At 39.9% G+C, this 22,199-nt stretch overlaps 1 protein-coding gene across 3 annotated transcripts in view; it reads right to left on the bottom strand.

Annotated features, from left to right (window-relative positions):
- The window catches only part of TPK1 (thiamin pyrophosphokinase 1), a 298,088-nt gene that overhangs the window by 235,245 nt on the left and 40,644 nt on the right, over positions 1-22,199 (bottom strand). For 2 of the 3 annotated variants that reach the window (XM_030446013.1, XM_030446014.1), the window contains exon 2: positions 6,167-6,241. The exons of the other annotated variant lie outside the window; for it this stretch is intronic. In XM_030446013.1, the coding sequence (XP_030301873.1) occupies positions 6,167-6,241 (75 nt within the window). The remainder of the gene's footprint in view (positions 1-6,166; positions 6,242-22,199) is intronic. 3 annotated transcript variants of the gene reach the window in all.

The following is a 22,199-nucleotide window of genomic DNA, read 5'->3' as shown; positions in this document are numbered from 1 at the left end:
TTGTGCTGTAATCATCTGTTATGCTTTTCACAAGTACTTCAAAGAAATTCTCTATTGTTCTGTTACTCTGAACTTCAGCTAGGGGGGATTTAGTTTTTCAAAGCATCACAGAGGGGGATCTTAATTACCCTTTTTTTTCATTTTCAAAAAAAAATCTCCAATCCACTAAAACCAAACAAAAATTCCTTTTAGGTCTCAGAATTTCCTGCTGCTGGACTTGCAGAGAATTAAAATCAACAAATAAACTCCACAGCCTAGTAAGTCTCAAATTTTATGCAAAGACCTCATTCCATCACACATATGACTGTGGTGAGAGAACCTGAGCTGTGTAGAAGCCTGAAAGATGAGTTCTGTTCTCAGCTTTGCCAATAATTACTTAAACATTCACAAAAATCAATGAGACCTACTTTTCAAAATGTCCACACACCTAGGCTACCTCTCAAAAGCCATGATTCTGAACCAGAAAGCCACTAACAATCTATGTCACAAATGGGAGAATTGTGATATATCTCTGGAGTATTAAGCTTAGTTTTATAAAAACAGATGTAAATATTCAGGGCACCCCTGAGAATCTGGTAGAGGTCAAGCTTACACACTGACTCATGGGCAACACTAGATCTAGAAAAACTCTCTTCCTCAAATCCCTGGTAGTACAAACTACTACTACTTCTTAAGATACTACTTAGTTTGCAAGCTTAAACCGTGGTGTTAAGTCACCTCCAATCAGGGCCAGATCTTGTTTTTCCTACTTCCAAGAATCCTTGAAGTAACTTCTCTCAAACTCCTGTAGTGAAGGACATTAACACACTGCATACAGTCCAGCAAAAGGCACACCACCAAAAGAAAATGTTATTAAAATCTAAATTTCATGGCACAGAACAGCAAATTTAAGTTACTAAATACAAACTAGAAATTACATCCCGGTTTTGATTTGAACATGGAAAAATGAACTTAAATGTTGACTTATCAGGAGTCTAATATTACTCAGGGGGGAACAGAGCAGTTTAGCTGAGAGCAGCAGTAAGAGTTACTGCTAGCCTGGATGCCTGCTGGTAAGTGCAATAAAGCATACAAGTCTATGCGACATCCCAATCACCATTTTTATGAACATTTTCCCATTTATTAATAGTAGCTGCTCTAAATTCACTCAAGTTTTATGCCAGCTGCCAATTCTGGGTCTAGTACCAATTTAAGATATATTACAAGTAAGTTCAGCTACAAATGAAAATAAAAGGTGAGAAAAACGTGCACCATATGCCAACAAGGGAAAGTTCATTGCTGACAGGTAAGAGGGCAAGTGATGGCTGCACATAACAATAATTTCAGAAGTGTAGGTAGGTTCAGCCATTAAAGTCAATGGAGAAAAAGATACCAATCATGGAGAAGAAAAAATATTAAAGCAGGAAAAGTCGGGTTACTTCCCTCCTATTACTCAAACTACAAAACCCTTTCCTCTGCTGTGACACCATCAAACTATTCCAACTAATCTGTTACCTTCCTTGGTATCTTTACCTGAGTAATTCTTATTTGCATTGACACTTATATTTGTATCTCATTTACCTTTATACACAGCTCTTGGACCTAAACAGAACACATTCAAAATATCAACCACCAAATATATTGCAGACAAAAACATATGGAACATAAAATGCATGGGAGTGTGTGGCATTCAAAGACAGATGACTCTGGAATTTATGATACAAATTAGTACCTTTTCTTACTTTATTACTCAGGAAGAGGAGACATTTTGTGATTCACAGTCACCTCAAGGTGCTAACAATCCATTTGTTAGCAGCTTTTTGTCCAAATAGTAGACCATGACAGGAAAGTTGCCTCACACTCTAGATACTATTTAAAACCCAACAGCTGCAATTTGATTGTTGTAAAATGAGTATTGATAGAGATAGAAAGTTGAAAAAACACAATATATCGATAAGGAATTTCAACAGATATAGTATAAGCAAATACTGCCTTCATTAAGACACTCTAACATAGTTTGTGTTTGAGCTAATACTCTCCAGGTGTAGAATACTTCTTGCTATCTCAGTATATAGGCCCTTAAAAATATGGAGCTGCGTGAATATCCTTAGAGTGAGCAACACTCATCTTTATGGAGTTCCTCCATGGTCATGATCTACAAAGTGACATAAAGTGCCTATATACCTTGCGTGAAGAGAAGTGCCTTGTACTGCAGTACAATAAGCTAGATCCCAGATTCCTTCACTGAAAAGAATGGTCTTTTTAAAGAGACTATTCAGGGAAGCACTCCTAAAAGACATTTTTGCAGCCTGGTCTCATAGATGTCACCTCATCTGCTTGTCCAACACTAAATACACATCCCACAAATCAGGGTTCAGCCCACTGGAAAAGGATGTTGGTAGTTTTACTCTAGTACAGCAGAGAAAGAGAACTGTATTAAGCAGTATTTTAATTCTGCAACTGTATTTATCAGTAAACCCATGGATTTAAGAATACGCAGGCAGAGGTTAAATAGAATCTAAGGAAGAAACAACATTGCAATATGTCTTTCTCCACAAGGAAATCAGCAGATGCTATTTGACAACAAACCTGCCATTCTCACAAATACAGCACTGGTAGGAACTTCATCAGAGTGCTGTAGAATGTTGCCATTTTACTCTGATGCATGAAATAGTAATCTTATTTTTCAGAGCATAATTTCTTGCTCTTTACAGCTGTCATTGTCACCATTTATGAACAGAAAGTACTTTTCAGTGCAGAGCCTTTTAGCATGCTACCATCAAGTGAGGAGATGAAGACAAGTCTGGATCATTCAAGCAGCATAGCTTGTAAGGGCAATGTTGTCAGAAACAAGAAGCAATTTTCAGACCTTGAACTTGAGACAATTTTACAGAGGTGATTTCTTAGCACTGCAATAATACTGCTCTTTTCCTGGTCCATCACTAGGGAGACATCAAAAAAACAGACAGAAGCACATGCAGTCACTAGATATTGCTAAAATTCTTGGCATATGTGAGTCACTGTATTTCTGATTACAGAGATTTTAAAGAGCAGTATCAAAATCTCAGGAACTTCTATTTACTCTCCAGTAAAACCCCTTCTGTTTTCAGGCACTAAAACCTCAGCCTCCTTACTTTTCAAAAGTAATGCAGAAACAGCTTCAGACTTTCAACTCTGTCATTTATGTTAAAAACATATTTACATTTGAAACCACTTGCAAAGTAGCCCTAGAGACTAATGTAAACTGGATTTTTTTCCCTAATATTTTTTTGTTGTTGAACAGGACTCTAACCAGGAGTTAGAAACATTACTGAAATACATGCAGGAATTTAGGATGCGTGACAGGGTTATTAAGGTAAGAACCTTCCTGACACAAAAAATGTGCAACTCTGAGAAAGGCAAAGCCCTGGTCTCTTCCACATTTTTTCCTTAGTTAATAGGATTGAGACTGCAAGGGAAGCCATACAACTTCCACTGTTAAAAATGGCTGCATTAACAGCTACAGTCATAGCACTTTTGATGGATTTGACTGATACAATTTTTTGCTTACTCACAGTTCCCAACCCTCTGAATATGAACTCTCACCTTATACTCAGTCAATATTCAGTCTCCTTGTGCCAGTTTCGCTTCCTGAGATACCTTTTTACCTTACCTTACCACTTTACTGAGCTATTCTCTTGAATTCCTTTTGCCTTTTCCTCTCCCCACTAAGCCCAGCTCAATAAATCTCTGGGGAACTAGCAATGTTTTCTTCCATATTTTTCTTCATCCTGCTTTTACAAACTATTGTTTCTCTAGCATTTTTTCTATACCATCTTAAGGACAGCACTAGTACTGTATGGCAGTACCTTATGCAAAGGGAAAATGTTCTAGATTGGTTTACTACTGTAATGAATATAATAGAAAAAAATCATGGTAGACTTTAGCTTATACTACCTCACTATTTTCACTTAATTAGTTTTTACGGTAAAAGTGTTAAAAGCTGTCCCCTGGAAATGAAGAAATCAGATTTTAATGTTTCTCACAAAGCACAGGGAAGGAGGTTCATGCATACTTGTACAGACTGAAATAGTTGTTCTCAATGTCAGTAAAACTAAATTTCACACAAGTCTGTAATAAGACAAAGGCTAACTAGCTACAATCAGCTTTTCTTGAGGTCAAGAGGAGTTACACCTGGAATGATTTTAGCCTGACACAGCCACACATATAGATATGATCTTTGAACAAGTCATTTCGATAGGACACAACAAACTTGAAAATAACACATAAGTATCAGCATTCTGCACTCAGTATAATGCTCAAGATTGCTGTAACTTAAGAGAAGCTGGTAATTTATTTTTTTTTTCTCTCTTCATTTTTATATCCCTTTTCTCCCCAATTTGTATAGTTGGCAATACTCTGTGGGTCAAAAATTCCATTGTTTGCTCCTCAGCACTCCTTTATGAGATCTTAAATATATATGACTAGTCATCAAACACTGCTTCTAAGGATGCATCACTCTTTCAGAACATTTTTCTGTTAACATAACAAAAACCTCAGGTTCTCCTAGTCCTGCAACAGCCTTTCTGCTGACATTCTTTCAGATGTAGGTCCAGGAGGCACAGGATTGCTGACACCTGCAGTAGTCCACTAGGACTGAAAGTCAGATGTTGCCACAACCTTGTCTTGGAGTCAATGAGGTTTACTAAAGCTGAGATGTTTTGAAGAACATTTCGGGTTCACTGTCATCACCTTCTTCTGTCATTCCACTTAGATATATGCCTATTTCTTGAAGTAACCTACCAGCAAAAGTCTTATTAGCTTAAATAGGACTCCTGCTCCCGACTCTTACAGACTCTTAAAAAAACTGTTCACAGCACCAGTAATTACTTTCAACACAATTATGCTCAGAGAACAGAAACCCATTGAGGTGGTCTCAAGTAAGACAGCTGTACTTGATTTTATTCAGCTTCTTATCCAAACCCTCCACTGAAGCACTACAGCTAAGAGCCCATTAGTGTCATAGTAAAAAGCTCTCCATGACCCAAAAATCACCCTGCACAGGTTTGATTGCAAGAAGGAGATTTAAAATTCCAAAAGACAGAAAAAAGACTGATTAAGAGAACACAGCATAAAAGGAATACATGCAAGGTACTACAAGATGTTAAATCCTGCCATTTGGTAACTGTGCACGTCTGGTTTGCTGTCTCTTTTTTAACCTTAACCCTCAAAACAGAAAAGTTGGGACAAAGAAATAAGACATAAATACTTACCCTTCTTCCCTTTGTTATTTAATACAGGATATATCTTTCAGATGTAGAATCACATCTAGAAAATACACTTGACAGCCCTTCCACTGAGCACTTCTTGCTGCCATTTCTTGCTGGTATTTCAAGTGAAAGAGAGACACTTTCAGGTACAGCACTTGTTCAGATGCTTTGAATCATCCTGTGCAAGTGTCTCCATTCTTTTCCCACTCCTGTACCTATTTAGACACCTAATTTCGGTTCGGTCAAATCAAGTGTTATGAATACACCCTGCTCATTTCATACCCTACTCCAATTCCTTTAAATGGTACAGCTACTCCCTGTCAGCCCTTATGCCAATGGTGAAATCAAATACCTCTAGCAGTCAGTTAAGAGGAATTTCTATGCAAGGTTTTCAGCCTGGTAACAAGGTAGAGACAGTTCCTATGGCTTGCCAGAAAGCTTCTGATGCACTACATGTCTGCACTGGAGGGAGGAATTAATAGCTCAAAGCATGAAAAGATTTACATATCTCAACAAAACGTCAGAAAATCTGCAGCTATCATGCCAGAGATGATGATTAGCACTGTGCATACTAAAAAAAGGGGTAGTGAAATTTGACATGTGTATTTCTTCCAGACACTTAAATGCACCACTGATCTACTACGCGTTTTCAGCAAGACAATGATCATTCCTAATATGCTTCTGAAAGGCCCCAATCTCACACAGATCACTCTATAAAGTTCCCAGTGATGTAAGCAATGCAGAGATGCAGAATTTGTACAATCAGCGCATTTGCTGCATTCAGCAACAAGGGACATATTCTGATGATTCACACCCCTGCCAGAAGGTTGCTGTAGTTAAGAGGAAATTGGCATATTGAAATTCAACAGACATGAAGTACTTTAGCTAGCTAATACTAAGTAAATAAGCAAATGAAGATGTATGTAAGTTATTATTACCTTTGCTCCACAGACAATGAAAATGACCTTTGTTGAAAGTCTGGTTCAAAATCAGAAGGCAAAACTTCAGGCTTCCTGTAAGATAAATGTTGATTCTTATTAGCAAGAATATTGATCTTTTTTCACCTTTTTTATTTTGATTTTGCCATATTAGAGTTTGTCCATCTACCTCAGAGCAATTCCACTAGTTTTCTTGCTTCCTAGGTTTTATCATTTTCAGACAGAGAAGCTGCCAGAACTTTACATTAGACACCTTTATACTTTGTACAGTTTTGTAAACTTTTAATTTATAAGTGACTTTTACCCACTGAAAGCCATCCTCAACAGGACCCACAGCTATACAGCCCATTTAATCTCTCTACTGCTGCTGCTACCATCCTCAGCAGGACCCACATCTATATAGCTCATTTAATCTCTCTAATGCTGCTTGGATGCAGCATTTAGAGATACAATCTTCACCCTGGCCTCTATTAACAGGGAAGTCTGTAGCAGGCTCGGTATGAAGCTGTCTCTAATCTAGGTCCAATATTCCACTTTCCTGGTGGATGCAGAACTATTGCTGTCATCACTGGTTTTTTGCAACTATGTTTTCATATCATGTAGCAGCTTTAATTGCTCTAGCTTCACTCAGGCAGATACCTCTCAAATACAGAATGAAAGGCCACACCCAAGAGGCTTGAAAGCAAAGGTAGTACAAAGAAAAGTGAACTTCAGCCTATGTTGTCTAGGTGACATTGCAGACTAAAAATATCAATGGCTTTACCACAACCTGAACTGATCCAACTTTACTGGAGTCCTAAAGCCTCTTGCCCTAGCAATATGTCTGTTGTGAAGGCTGATAATAAAACTACAAAGCCCTAAAAGAAAAGCATTTCTGATATGACACGCTTCAGTTTCATAAAATACTTAAGTCTTATGATGGTTGCCTGTGGTGGCAGTTGCATTATTTCACTTCCTAATTATCTTGCCAGTCATATCAGAATACAAGTTTCCCCTGGAGCTTGATATCTTTAGACAATGAGATTAATGAAGTATTACTTAGTCATGTGAAGCCACTGAAATAGAAAAAAAGAAAACCTCTTCCTCTTTTGAGCAGATCCACTGCAGCAAGAGGCAGGAGGCTACAGGTAAAGATGTGTCTTAAGCCATAAGACACAGGGAAAATACTTTTTGAATAAAAAAATGTCTGGATGGCAGAGTCCAGAGATTTGTGGTGAACAGAGTTAAATCCAGTTATTGGCCAGTTGCAAGTAGTGTTCCCCAAGGCTGCTTTGGGGCCAGTTCTGTTTTATATCTGTATCAATGACCTGGATGAGGGAATTGAGTGCTCCCTCGGTAAATTTGCAGATGACATCAAACTGGGCAGGAGTGTTCATTTTCTTGAGGGTAGGAAGGCTCTGCAGAGGGATCTGGACAGGCTGGATTGATGGGCTGAGGCCAATTGCATGCAGCTCAACAAGGCAAAGTGCTGGGTCTTGCACTTCGGTCACAACAACCCCATGAAGCGCTGGAGGCTTGGGGAAGAGTGGCTGGAAAGCTGCCCAGTGCTGAAGATGAGACAGCAATGTGCCTGGTGGCCAAGATGGCAAATAGCATCCTGGCTTACATGAGGAACAACGTGGCCAGCAGGACTAGGGAAGTGATTGTGTTTCTGTACTCAGCACTGGCAAAGCTACACCTCAAATACTGTGTACAGTTTTGGGCTACCCATTACAAGAACAACATGCTGGAGGTGTGTTCAGAGGGTGTCCAGAGATGGGCAGCCAAGCTGGTGATGGGTCTGGAAAACACGTCTTATGACAAGCTGTTGAGGGAACTGGGATTGTTCAGATTGGAGAAGAGGGGAGGGGAGACATTATTGCTCTCTACAACTACCAGAAAGGAGGTTGTATTGAGGCAGGTGTTGGTCTCCTGCAAAGTAATCAGAGATCGAATGAAAGGAAATGGGCTCAAGTTGCACCAGGTGAGGTTTAGATCGGATATTAGGAAAAATTTCTTTACTGAAAAAATGGTCAAGCATTGGAACAGGCTGCTCATGGAAGTGGTGGAGTCAACATCCCTGGAGGTGTTTAAAAAACATGTAGACATGGCACTTTGGGACATGGTTTGGCTTGACTTGATGATCTTAGAGGTCTTTTCCAAGCTTAATGATTCAGCAGTTCTAAGACTCTGTACAGGTGGTCAAAGTCCCAAAGGCACAGGAACATCTTGGGCTAAAAGTAAGGAGGGGGAAACCTTTAAAATAACAAATTTAATGCATGGTTAGGAGCATGAAGTGAGGGTTAGCAGACTGGGAGACCACTATTCTGCATCTCGCCTTTTGAGTGATAAAGGATTTCTCCACTGGCCCATTCCATGTCTCAGCTCCCGAAAACAGAAATAACCATACTGTACTCTTTTGAAAGTATCAAGAGAAATACTATTGAATAGCTAGATAATAATTTTTACTCCAGTAAAAAGGCTACATGTTTATCGCAGCCATCGTCAGTATAGTGCTTTTAAACACCTTCCCTCATTACTTCCACTTGCATCTTTGCATCCATAGTACATACTTCTATTTATTTCATGTATATAAAGGGGAATAAATTTACTTAGAAAAGAATAGAGAAGCTGGAGGACCAAGTAAACAAAGGAATTTTTTTTCTTTGTGTAGTCTGAACAGTTGTGCTTTGTCCTTGAACTTTAATAAAAAGGTAGAACACTATAAATTCCAACTAAGTGTTGATTTCCAGCTGCCTCACAAAATGGGACCTCAGCTGCAGATCTCCTAGGGATGGTTAAGCAAGAAAGGCTGCCAGCTCTTTATATTAAACAATCATCTAGTGGTGTCCTCCACTGCAGAGAGCCAGCAAACATCATAGGTTCTTTTACTGATAGAATAATACATATAGACACCAATGCTGTAAACCTATCCCTGCTGGTGAATCATAAAAAAGGCATTTCTGTGTATGTTTTAAACCCTAAAGCCATATCAGCATATGAAAATGCAGTAGATTTTAGTTGTTTTGCACATCAGGAAGACTTTGGTAATACATAAAGGTACAATTTTAAAGCCAAGTCCTGGCTGTAGCTGTCCACACAGCTTTCAGAGATGACACTTCCAAGAGCTTCCAGTGAGGCCCGAAAGAGCTGCTGGCTCTCACGTGTCCAGTTGTGGCAAAGAAGCAGATGCCCCTGCCACACAGAATTAGGATGTGGGGTGTAGTGAAATGAGGCAACCAGGTGCCACTAATTGCCAGGCAGTGGGTGTGAGCTTGTGTTAAGCCCACCTGTGCCTGATTAGGGAGGGTGAGGCTTGAGTGGCGCAGCCGGCTAGCACGCAGTAACAGACAAACCCAAGCAATGCCGAGGCTGCTTCTGAGACTCAGAAGCCTCACCCTGATGGCGATGAGGTCTAGTGGAGCAATGAAGGTAGTGCAGTGCTGAAAGAAGCAGTTAAAGCCAAGCATGCCGAGGTTGTGAGTGCCAGCGTGAGCTGAGTTTGTGAGTTTGAGCCTTACCCTTTATTGGCCCCCTAATCCTGCTCATGCACAGTAGGGCCCCGTCCTAATCAGGCACAGGTGGGCTTAACACAAGCTCATGCCCACTCCCTGGGAATTAGTGGCACCTGGTTGCCTCATTTCACTACAGTGGGTTTTTTGTGGTTTTGGTTGTTTAGGGTTTGTTTAAGGGCTGTTATGAGTTGAAAAAGTGGACAAATGGAAACTGTTTCTCCTGCTTTTAGAGAACTGAACATTCCAGTAATTTCAAACCACTGAAATTAACATATGATAAAATTATATGATTAATGCTATCAAAATAAATCTAAATGTCAATATTTTAATGGTGCTTGCTGAGTTAATATAAAGCTGGACAAAGGGCTCAGTCCTCAGTAGATGTAAAACAGTAATTAAATTGAGCTGTAGTAATTTACAACCATTGCCCTAAAATATTAATAAATCAGGACTTCTGATGGCAAAGACCACGTCGACAGATAGAATATACAACATCCATCATGCTGAGAAAAACTGATGAGAGCTCACTGTGCCACTGCTCTGAGTATTCTACTGGCTATTCACCTGAAAACAAATCTGCCTCAAAGCCATTTATCTTTAAAAGCCCTTAACAAATTAGGAGGCATCTATTCCTGGACTGTTTACCCATCCATTTTTCACAAAGCTAATTAGCACCCTGACCCAAACATTAATGAAATTGGGCTCTGCTTGGACTAATGCAAGAGAAAACTCTGTAAGCAAGAATTCACCAGTGAAAATAACCTGTCCCCAGATACAGATAGCTCCTCTGAAGAAGGCTTTGTTGGCCTTTTGTTAGAGGCAGAACAAGTTGGTCTCTTGCACAGCTTCTTCCATTTTTAGTATAGTTTTCTTTTTTGTTATGTACTTTTCTTGCAGCTTTTGCAGTCTGAGCAAATTCAGCCATCTGCACCACAAGTAGAAAAAAATTAATTCCTTCATACAAAACCTCCATCTTATTCTTCATGTCTACATCAACACAGAAAATTTATGGAGTCAAGTGCCCCAGTGTAAGTCCTCTTGGAGAGGAATTAGCTGCACAGTCAGACTCAATTGCTACAGGACAGGACAACAGGAGAATGACTCTAGGAGATTTTTACTTGCATTTAAGCAACCAAATTTGCTCATCTCCAGTCTTACCTGCTTACTTTCTTATTTGCTGCTTACCCTTGCCGCATTACAGGCATAACTTAGAGACATATATATTAACAAGTGCAGAACTACATCAATCAAAGTTACAAGAAAAAAAAAAACAGAAAAAAAAAAAAGGTCTTTAAGAAAACTTAGAAAATTCATAGTCTTCAGATAAACCTGTATCATTTTAATTCTGCTGGAAACACAGAGGACCATTTCCTTACTTTACTAAGCTGCAAATCAACCAACGATTACATCTGTAATTCCCACCATCAGTGAATAACCTCACCCTTTCCGAAAACTTTTCCTTTCCTTGCTTTCCAAGTTTTACTTAGCTGCGCTTCTTTGATGAAGCTTTTCTCATAGTTGCTTAGGACTTCAATCAAAGTTGTTGTGAATGTCTCTGACAGCCTATGTAATGCATTTTTACCCTTTTTTAACTCGGAAGAATGCCTGTATATTTTAGAGCACACATTTTCTATTCTGAAAGCCTTCTTGGCTTTTCTCTGTCACATTATACTAATCTAGCTACTCTTTAAATATTTATAATTTTTTAATGCATTTTTTACTGATTTCCACTTGTCACATGCCAGTCTTCAGGATCCTTGTCTGTCACAAAGCATATACAAAAGGCATACATATTTTTAAAGACAACCTTTTCTCTTGTAGCCAATAAGATAATACAAGTCCCTTCTTTGTTTCCTTTCAGTGTCAGAATAACACTGCTAGAAGTTGTTCTGTACACTGCAAGGTTCTTGGCTATTGAATTTTTCAAGGGGAAAAAGCTCTCATTGCTTCAAACAAGGCAGCCTTTGATAAAAATCACTGGTATTGCCAGCCTTTGTGAAATGTAAGCAGGAACACATGAGGAGGGGACATACTGTTCTAAGATACCAGCATGCCTCAAGGTGCAAACAAAGTATGACTCCAGAGTCAGAGCTTTGACCACAGAAGGGGTATTCTGCTAAGAAATTCATGTCTTGGTTTTTGTGTTTAACTGCTTGCCTGAAGAGGAGCTGTTCCGTTCCTTCACAACAATCTATCAAGCGCCTTCCACGAAGAGGTAAGTTCAGTACAGAGAAAGAAAGGAGGTAGAGGGTATGGGCAGGTTACCAGTAACAAAGGATTTCAATAATTAATCTACGAAGTTGAAAAATGGTTAAAAATTTTCAGAAAATTTCTGTAATGGTGGAAATACATCTGGGTATCCAAGACATTAACCAAAATCCCTTGAAAAGATGCTACAGAGATTTGGTTTACATGCATTCCTGATCACACAGGTGGGAGTCCAAACACACAAGAAGCTTCTGTGTGAGAAAAATTCTAAATGATAGCACTGAAAATTTCCTTCTTTTCATATTGCTGTTCTCACAGTAGTCTACTTTCCAGGATTTAAAAAAAAATAATATTTGGTTTCAAGTAACACCATTCAGGAAATTCCTACCCCACAGATTCATTTTTTAAGTGAACAATTACTGCCTACCTAAATGTCAGAATATGTGGGAAGGGACAAGGCATTTTTTCACAATTCCAAAGCAGTAGCACTGATACAAGACAGCAGTTCAACAGCCTGAGGCAGCTCTTCTTATGGCAGTTGAAGTTTCTTCTACTGCAGAAGAATTAGCATTGAAATTGTGATTCTAAGGATTTCCCGTAAGTTCCATCTCATGGGAACCTATGATAGTAAACTATTAAATTATCAGTCAATGAAACCAACAAACATAAAATAATGTTCCTGCAGAACTGTGGTGAACATAGGGAAGGCTATTGCTACAGATCAAAAAATAAACAAAACTAAAACCAAATTACTGAAGCAGATTTCATGCTGGTGGTTGGGATTTGGTTTGGTGTGGTTTTGACTTTGGTTTGGGTGTGGATTTTTGTTGGTTTTTCAATTAATGCTTTAACCTCTCCAATGTAACTGAAATACAGTTTACGAAATAAAACAGATAATGTCACTTATGCTAAAACTTTTCCTAACGTACCACGTTGATTAAAAAACTTGGCTCCTGTGTGGTGCTAAGCATTACTAAGTGAAACAAAAGCTGGAATGGAATTTTCTATTAGTGAAGCAGACTTCACTAACATGGGAAAATTAACAAGAGAGCTTATAAAGGTATGAATTATAACATCAAGAAAAAAAAAAAAGTCATTTATTTAATTGGAGTGGACAATGTTAACAAACGCTTAAAGAAAAAAAAAGGTACTACTTTAATAAAGTAGCCCATATTCTTGCTTAAATGAAGGTTCAGATAGCAAAATCTACATCATTTTCTATCAAGCCCCTGTCCCCAGGTGTTATGCCCAAAATCGAAACTATAAGAAGCTATTTGCCAGCTTATTGAAATGTACCACTTCATTCAGGTCTTATTTTAAGAGCTTTCATCTACTTCTCAAACATACTCAACTTGAACCACCTCCACATGGTAAATGAAGCAAGTAAATATTTTTTTAGACAAAAACCTAAGGCGAATGAGTCTTTCAGACAAAGGACCATACCCTGTTTCCTAAAAGGGTTTTATCCTTGTGACTGTTTATTGTTTTTTAGACATTGAAACAACAACAGTTGTAGTTTCCTACCTGATACACAGATGCACTTTCTAGACAAGATTCTGGTTTTATCAATTAATGTCTTTGAGAACTTACTGATGGTGAGTGCTATCTATGTCTACCTTAGCAAGGAGCATTGCACAATTAAATCAGGTTTATGGTGCAAAACTGTTGATGCTAAAGGTATGATATTCACACTAAGCATGTTTTGGGAAGAGAAGTAGCAAGGGAGGCTAATTCAGGATAGGTCAAGTCTGATCCTGTAGACCAAATACCTATTAGCAGTAGAACCTTATGTGCACTCCTGGAGCACATTTTTAGTTTAATGAAAAAGGAAATTAGCTTACATATTCTAAAACCTCTCTGCAATGTAAAGCAAAGCACATTCAGTAAGCTGGATCAGGAGACTTCCTTCAAAAGCAAGGGATCCAAATAAACTGATCCAAAATAAAATGTTAAGTCAAACATATCAGTAGTCATATGGCTTTTGGCTTATCAACTTTTTGTTTTTTAAACAATGTCTTTACCAAACTAGGATGACTAATGCCACAAGATTAGCTTAATTTTAAATGTACAACATATATTTTTAATGTTATGATAATCAAAATTCAGCTCTTCAGATTGCTATACTTAGGAGGCAAACCAACACCTGTATCTGTCATGCAGGGAAGGTGGGGGGGCAACACTGACCCAAAATTTGACCTTATCTGCATTATGAATTCCTGGAATAGCACTTAACATTGAATCCCAACATACCATTTTTTAAGGTTACTTTTCAGAATAAATCATCACTTTGTACTGGACAAATAGTGTGCCTTAACAAAAATGTTTCTCATTCTGCTGTTCTCTTTCTTGAACTAAGTTTTCCATCAGAATTGCATCCCTTCACCAGGAAACCCAGCACTCTGCTGGGATACCAGGGAATTGAAAAAGGATTATTTCAAACTTATGCAGCCTGAATCCACACTCTGAATGTAAACACTTCAATTTAAAGTTTCACAATTCCTGCAGAACTTTGAAAATGTTACTTTGAAAATGGAAAAACTTCTTTCAACTCAGCCAGTAAAATCCACTCCCTACGTCTACAATCTTGCTAACATAGTAATTGTCAGTGTTAATTCAGAAGAAGTTAAGCTTGGACTATTGCATTAATTACAGCCACTGCTTATAAAACACTGTGTTGTGTGTCCCAAGCCTCCAAACAAGCCATTTAATTTTCCTCATAAGAGGGACAACTCCAATAATAAATTAGGGTACATTATGCAAAAGGATCACAAGATCTTACAAACGTGTTCTTAAAAGTATTGAATTAATTAATCAAATATGCATACCCAGCTGCCTTTCATATAGGCTATATTAGCCATATCAATGCATTTTAGTGTTAATTTTTTTTCATGTAAATTCTATTGATTTTTAAATATTTTACAGGTCTTAATTCTCCAGACAAAAATTCTTCCAGCAAAAGGAGTAGAAAGAAAAGGAGATTTATGCAAACAGTCTTCCTGAAAAGCTTCAATGTGGTACTCTCTGGAGAGCCCTCTACAAAAATTTATGATTAATTCAAAACAACTAATTTTCCACAGTGTCACAAACACAGCCATACACGTGGGATAACCCACCTACATTATTGACCGCTGCTGCTCCTAGCAGGTCGCTGTGCCTTGCATTGAAAACTTGCCAATTAATTCTTGTGTTTCTCTGGAGACTGCGAGGTCTGACTTTTCCATCTCAATATGTGATGGGATATTTTTTTTCATACAAACACCTACAGTCCCTAGATGCATTTCTGAGTGCTTGGGACTTTGCTCTTTATGTGTCAAACAACTCAGTCTGATCAAGCAGACTAAGATCACACAGTTCCCAGTAGTGAATCTTCAGTTTTAGATAACTTGTCCAGCATCACACTGGAACTTCACAGCAGGATTCAGCTCTCCAGAGCAACATTCAACTGAACTGAAACATGAGAACTTTCTATTTAAATACAACAATCACACTTCTTACTATTAAATACATGAAAATGCTGCTTGTGCCCCATTACCAACTCGCATTTCAAAACAGACCCACTGAAGTAACCAGTCACTTAGGGGAGGTAGCAAGGCACATAAACCCTAACAGGCTCTTGAAGAGCCATGCTGCCATATGCACCACTTGCTACTGCAAGATCTTAGTCTTGGTTCACCTTGTACCCTTGCTGCTTGTTTCCAGGGATGCTGCTGAATCACCCATCCATCATTCTGTGCTTTTGTGCCAAAAGGACTTTTGTTTCAACCTGAGCACATCAAAGTTCAGAATTAGCTGGAAGCAGCAGGGTCTTTTTAGCTGAGATGTCATCACCTAGTCAGTCACGCTCTTCCAGTTTTCAAGACAACTGGTTGGACTCAAATTGTCCAGCTATCCAAAAAAGACAAAGATTTCTGATACGGGCACAGAAAAGTAAATGTCCCAAGATTAGTAAGATATATTTCATCCTGTGGCATGGAAAAAATAGCCAGATGAGGATGAAAAAAACAGCAGTAGGAGGAACAATTTTCTGCAGAATGGGAAGTCTAGACCACAAGTTGCAGAATCTGACAGGATCTTTTGTATTCCAGATAAATTTTACAAGTGTATGAAGTTCACTGCAACTACCTTCTAAAAATAAATATACTAAATAAAAATAAATAAATATTTTGCTTTGTTATTCACAGAAAAACAGTTTTCTGAGACAGTACTCATTTTATACCTTCTAAGTTCAATATCAATCAGAAGATCTTAAAAGACAAGAATTAAGACACATAGGCTTGCTATGAAAATATTGATACTATTATGGTAAATGTTACTTTCCTGTTTAAAATTTTAAGGTAGACAGCACTGTATCTTCACCTTAAATAAAATTCAAAACCTATGACTGACCTCTTTAGTCCCCCCACAACTACCATTACAATACAAGTAAGTTCCAGCACTAAAAGAAAACCCAAGAAAGTTGCTCACTTTCTAGATGTTTAACAGCCAGATCCAATGCAATGACCTCCTTGCACTTTAAAAACACAGCATGACATTGACTACACCATACTAACAATACTTTTTATCTAGGATGTCTCTATTTCTAGATAAACAACTGGGCACAGAAGCTCCCTGGCTGACTTGAGAACTTCAGCCACTATCATGAGCTCAATCAGCATAATGCAAGGGTAAGGTGACTTCAGGGACTCACAAGGCAGAGAAGGCAGATGTCAATAGTTTACTTGAGCAGATTGGTATAAAGCAAAATCCTCTGGCAAACATTCGGCTCTGCAAACAGTAGACCACCATGTTATTTCACCTATGTATGGTATACAGTTATCTTTGGGTATTTCATGGGTAACAGGAGAGGTGCCTGAGGACTGGAGAATAGCAAATGTCACTCCAGTCTACAAAAAGGGCAAAAAGGAGGACCCGGGTAACTATAGACCGGTCAGCCTCACCTCCATCCCTGGAAAGGTGATGGAACAACTTGTTCTTGTCGCTATCTCCAGGCATATCAAGGACATGGGGGTCATCAAGAGCAGTCAGCATGGTTTTATCAAGGGTAAATCATGTTTGACTAACCTCATAGCCTTCTATGAGGAAATTACTAGGTGGATAGATGATGGAAGAGCGGTAGATGTGGTTTATCTTGATTTCAGTAAAGCATTTGACACCGTCTCTCACAGCATCCTTGTAGATAAGTTGACCAAGTGTGGGTTTGGTGATCAGGTAGTGAGGTGGATCAGGAACTGGTTGAAAGGAAGGAGTCAGAGAGTTGTAGTCAATGGGGCAGAATCTGGTTGGAGGTGTGTGACTAGTGGAGTCCCTCAGGGGTCGGTACTGGGACCAGTGTTGTTCAATATCTTCATCAACGACTTGGATGAGGGTATAGAGTGTACCCTCAGCAAGTTTGCTGATGACACTAAGCTGGGAGGAGTGGCTGACACACCGGAAGGCCGTGCGGCCATTCAGAGAGACTTAGACAGGCTAGAGAGTTGGGCAGAGAGAAACATGATGAAGTTCAACAAGGGGAAGTGTAGAGTTTTGCATTTGGGGAAGAACAACACGATGTCCCAGTATAGGTTGGGGGCTGACCTGCTGGAGAGCAGTGTAGGTGAAAGAGACCTGGGGGTCCTGGTAGACAAGAGGATGACCATGAGCCAGCAATGTGCCCTTGTGGCCAAGAAGGCCAATGGCATCCTGGGGTGCATTAGGAAGGGTGTGGTTAGTAGGTCAAGAGAGGTTCTCCTCCCCCTCTATTCTGCATTGGTGAGGCCACACCTGGAGTATTGTGTCCAGTTCTGGGCCCCTCAGTTCAAGAAGGACAGGGAAGTGCTTGAAAGAGTCCAGCGCAGAGCTACGAAGATGATTAAGGGAGTGGAACATCTCCCTTATGAGGAAAGGCTGAGGGAGCTGGGTCTCTTTAGTTTGGAGAAAAGGAGACTGAGGGGTGACCTCATCAATGTTTTCAAATATGTAAGGAGCGAGTGTCAGGGAGATGGAGTTAGGCTTTTCTCAGTGATTACCAGTGATAGGACAAGGGGTAATGGGTGTAAATTGGAGCATAGGAGGTTCAAGTTGAATATTCGAAAAAATTTTTTTACTGTAAGGGTGACAGAGCCCTGGAACAGGCTGCCCAGGGGGGTTGTGGAGTCTCCTTCACTGGAGACATTCAAAACCCGCTTGGACACGTTCCTGCGCGATGTACTCTAGGTGGCCCTGCTCTGGCAGGGGGGGTTGGACTAGATGATCTTTCGAGGTCCCTTCCAACCCCTAGGATTCTATGATTCTATGATTCTATGATTTTCTATAGTAATAATAAAATTTAATAAATATCTAATTATTTACATATTAGAAGTACTAACCAAAGAGTAAGATGCACACAGACATATAAATGCCTGACTACTCAGCACAGCTCTGCTGCCACCCAGTACTCCCCTTAACATCAATTATTTGCATTAACATTTTCTATGCACATAAAAGTGTGATTTCTATCTGCATCGAGATACACCTGAAGCTTAAGAGACTGACAGAAACTGGTACCTCCTTTAATCTCAGAACATCACTGCTATCTACCAACTAGACATCTACTGATCTCATCTGAATTGTTCTGAGTACACCGACTAGACCCAGCTTCACAGTGTCAGCCACATCAATTTTAAAAACTAGGAAGAACCTTTTATTAGCATGGATTAATTTATTAGCTGGGGTGCTCCCTAAGGATGCTGATGACCCATATTTAGGTTCCTTCTCTGTCACAGAATTCATACCCAAATCCTGCTTCAGTTAAGACAGTGCTGTCCTCCTCAGGCATGGTATTGTTCTCAAGGAAGTAGATCCTTCCCTCCCTTCACTGAAAGTTAATTAAATTAATTATTGTCATAAAACAGTCAATAGGAGAAGCATGTGTAAGCCTGACTCTGCAGTCCAGAGACCTGGATATAGTTTTTTCTGCAACATTTACTTACTGAAAACTCTCTTTCACACCTTGAATAAATCATCCATGACTTTACCATGGTATTACAAGAACACCATATCCACTGTTGCCTTCTTCATAATGCGTGATGTGCTTTCAGTGGAAAGCCTAGCCTCTGGTTTTGCAATGCATTTTTTCAGGTGAGAAGAGTGGCTCTCTTACTATTTTCTGAAGATTCAGCTCTTAGAGTCACAAAAGGAGGAAGTATTTCTGAAGCACAGTGTAAGTTGTCTAAATCCAACAAAGTAGGATTTTAGATGCTTTGTTCTTCATGTTCCCCTCCATTAACTGCACATAATATTCAACCAGATTGGCTGACTTTTGCTTTTAGAAGTTAACTGAGTTTAAAAGAGTTACATAAATTTTAAGTGATCTCTGCAACCATCAAATATTTATTCCTCAGATATAATCACAGAATCAGAGAATCGTAGGGGTTGGAAAAGGCCTCTGGAGATCATCTCTTCCAACATCCTGCCAGAGCAGGTTCACCTAGAGGTGCAAAGATTGTGTCCAAGCAAGTTTTGAATGAGTCCAGAGATGGAGACTCCACCACCTCTCTGGACAGTCTGTTCCAGTGCTCTGTTACCCCTGGGGAAAAGAAGTTTTTCTTTTTGTTTAGTTTGAACCTCTTGTGTTGCCAGTTTGTTTCCACTGCTCCTTGTCCTGTCATTGGACACTACTGAAAAGAGCCTGGCCCCATCCTCCTGACACCTGCCCTTTAGATATTTACAAGCATTGGTAAGATCCCCCCTCCATCTCATGTTCCCCAGGCTGAGCAGATCCAGCTATCTCAGCCTTTCTTCATATGGCAGATGCTACAGTCCCCTAATCATCTTAGTGGCTCTGCAGTGGACTCTCTCCAGTAGTTCTTTGCCCTTCATGAACCAGGGAGCTCAGACGTGGATGCAGTATTCCAGATGGGGCCTCACCAGGGCAGAGTAGAGGGGGAGAATAACCTCTCTTGACCTGCTTGCCACACTTCTTGATGCACCTCAAGATGCCATTGGCCTTCTTGGCTGCAAGGGCCCATCACTAACTCATGGTCATCCTGTTGTCCACCAGGACTCCCAGATCTTTTTTCATAGAGCTCTTCAGTAGGTCAGTCCCTAACCTGTACTAGGGGTTATTCCTCCCTAGCTCCAGAACCTTACCTTTGCCCTCGTTGAACCTTATTAGGTTCCTATCTGCCCAACTCTCCCTGGCTAGATTTAGTTCTAACTGAGCTTTAGCTTCCTTAACCAGGCCCCTTGCTGCTCTAACAGCTTCCTTATAAGCTCCCCATTTTAGATATCCTTTCTTCCATTCCTTGTCGAGTTTCCTTTTGTGTGACAGGGTGTCCAGGAAATCTTTGTTCATTCAGGAAGGTCTCCTAGCATTCTTTCCTGCCTTCCTCTTTGTCAGCATACGTTGCTCCTGGACACGGAAAAGGTGATCCTTGAATACTAACCAGCTGTCCTGGACCTTCCTTTCCTCCAGGGCTTTGTCCCACAGTACTTTGGCCAGCACAGACCTGAAGCAATTATTCTGCACACCTGAAGTCCAGGGTTGTAAGCTTGGAATACATCTTTCTAGATGCCCTGAGGATCTTAAATTCAAGCCCTTTGTGATCACGGCAGCCAAGGTTGTGCTCTCATTCTTACATCAGCACAACCCACCTGAAAGATCAGAAGTGGGTAATAATCTAAAGGACTCACAAGGCTGGAAAGTTTGCTTTGTGCACCAGGGAGACAGCAGAAATCCGTATGAAGCAGATTTGGTCTGCATATGGGGTCCTCCACTGTAGCGAGACGAACCTTTCTTAGGGATCGGCCCTTCAAGGTCTAACCAGGTGTCGCAATAGAGACTTGCGAGCAGTGCTCTAAGTCTATAGCTCACAGAGTAGAACTAGCCTAGATCAGTCCTGTGGCTCGAAGAGCTACTGGCCTCTCTGTTGCCTAGCCCAAGAGTGAGCTGCCCTGTGGGTGTGAGCCTCACCTTTTATTGGCCCCCTGGTCCTGCTCATGCTCAGTAGGGGGCCTGCCCTAACCAGGCACAGGTGGACTTGATACAAGCTCACACACACTCCTTGGCAATTAGAGGCACCTGGTTGCCTTGTTACTCTACACTCCACTCTCCTCAGCAGGGAGTCACCTACTAAAATGACCCCTCGAGTTATCTTTTCAGTGTTAGTTTTGATGGCTGTCCTGAGGAGAGTTGGCCTTGGTGGTGTTTTTGGCTTTTTTGAGTCCTTGATCTTGCTCACAACCAGATCCTCCTGCAGAGCCCCATACCTGCAGGTGGTGCACATCTTAGAGGAACACGCTTGCTCCATTTTCTTTTTTGTGGAGCAGTGGCCTGTTCCCATTGACCCTCCTCCTGTGGATTACTGTGGGAGGGCTGGGGGCTTGCTTATGAGAGGATATGGGATCCTCTGTTCCACTGAGAGTTACCTCCTGTTCTGATTTTGGAGAGATCATTTGATGAAAGTAATCAATCTCCCTCTCGCTCTCCCTGATGTTTCTTAACCTACTTACCTCAAGTAGAGTACTTACACAAGTATACCAAACAAATCATTATGACAATCTGTTCCCATAAGATACTTGTCACATAAATAAGGTTTGGGAGGTTTAGTCACTACACAAAATCTATAATAACTGCTTGTGTTATAAGACATTTGTGCTTGTTTATAATCCCTAGCTTTGAGACACTGCAGATCATCTATAATTAAAGATAACTGTTACTTTCTTCATTCCTCCACTTTACAGTAAAGCCTGTAAACAAAGACAAGCCTTGAGACCATTAAGAGAGGCCCTTGTTTGCAGACTGTCTTTCCAACCAGCTCCTTCAATTTCAGTGCTAAAACTGTCAAGCTTAATTAAGAGTTACGGGGCATAACCATTTCAAAACCATAAATCCACACAGCAGAAAAGTAACATGACTGCCCTAGTGAACACCTCTTTTTAAATAAGCAGTATCTCTTTCTGAGCCCTAATTTAGGTTCCTTATATACAACTTTATATTGTAAATATCTTTATTATTTCACCTACAGTGACTATAAAGACCACAATAAAATAACATAATCCTGATGTCTTCTGGCTTATTTGACTATTTAAAATGGACCATGCATAATCTAATGCTTATACTGCTATACTGTCCAAATTTATCATAGCTTTTTGTGATTCTTCAAAAACTCTGTGGAGATCTCCAGCTTCTTTTAATATTTTCTTACTAAAGTCACTTCATCTTCTGAGTATGCACAGCTGTCCACTTATCCTCACAGAAGAATGAAGAAGAATGAAACAGAGAAAGAAGCATCGAGAGCTCACAGATTTATCTCTGCCCTTTAAAAACATCTTGACCATTCAGCATTCCCAGCCCCAAAACACCAATGACCCAC

This window comes from Calypte anna, chromosome 2, assembly GCF_003957555.1.
Source record: "Calypte anna isolate BGI_N300 chromosome 2, bCalAnn1_v1.p, whole genome shotgun sequence".
In the NCBI taxonomy this organism is placed as follows: Eukaryota; Metazoa; Chordata; class Aves; order Apodiformes; family Trochilidae; genus Calypte; species Calypte anna.
Note: the sequence above shows the minus strand (reverse complement) of the source record. Positions and strands in the feature narration are given on the sequence as shown.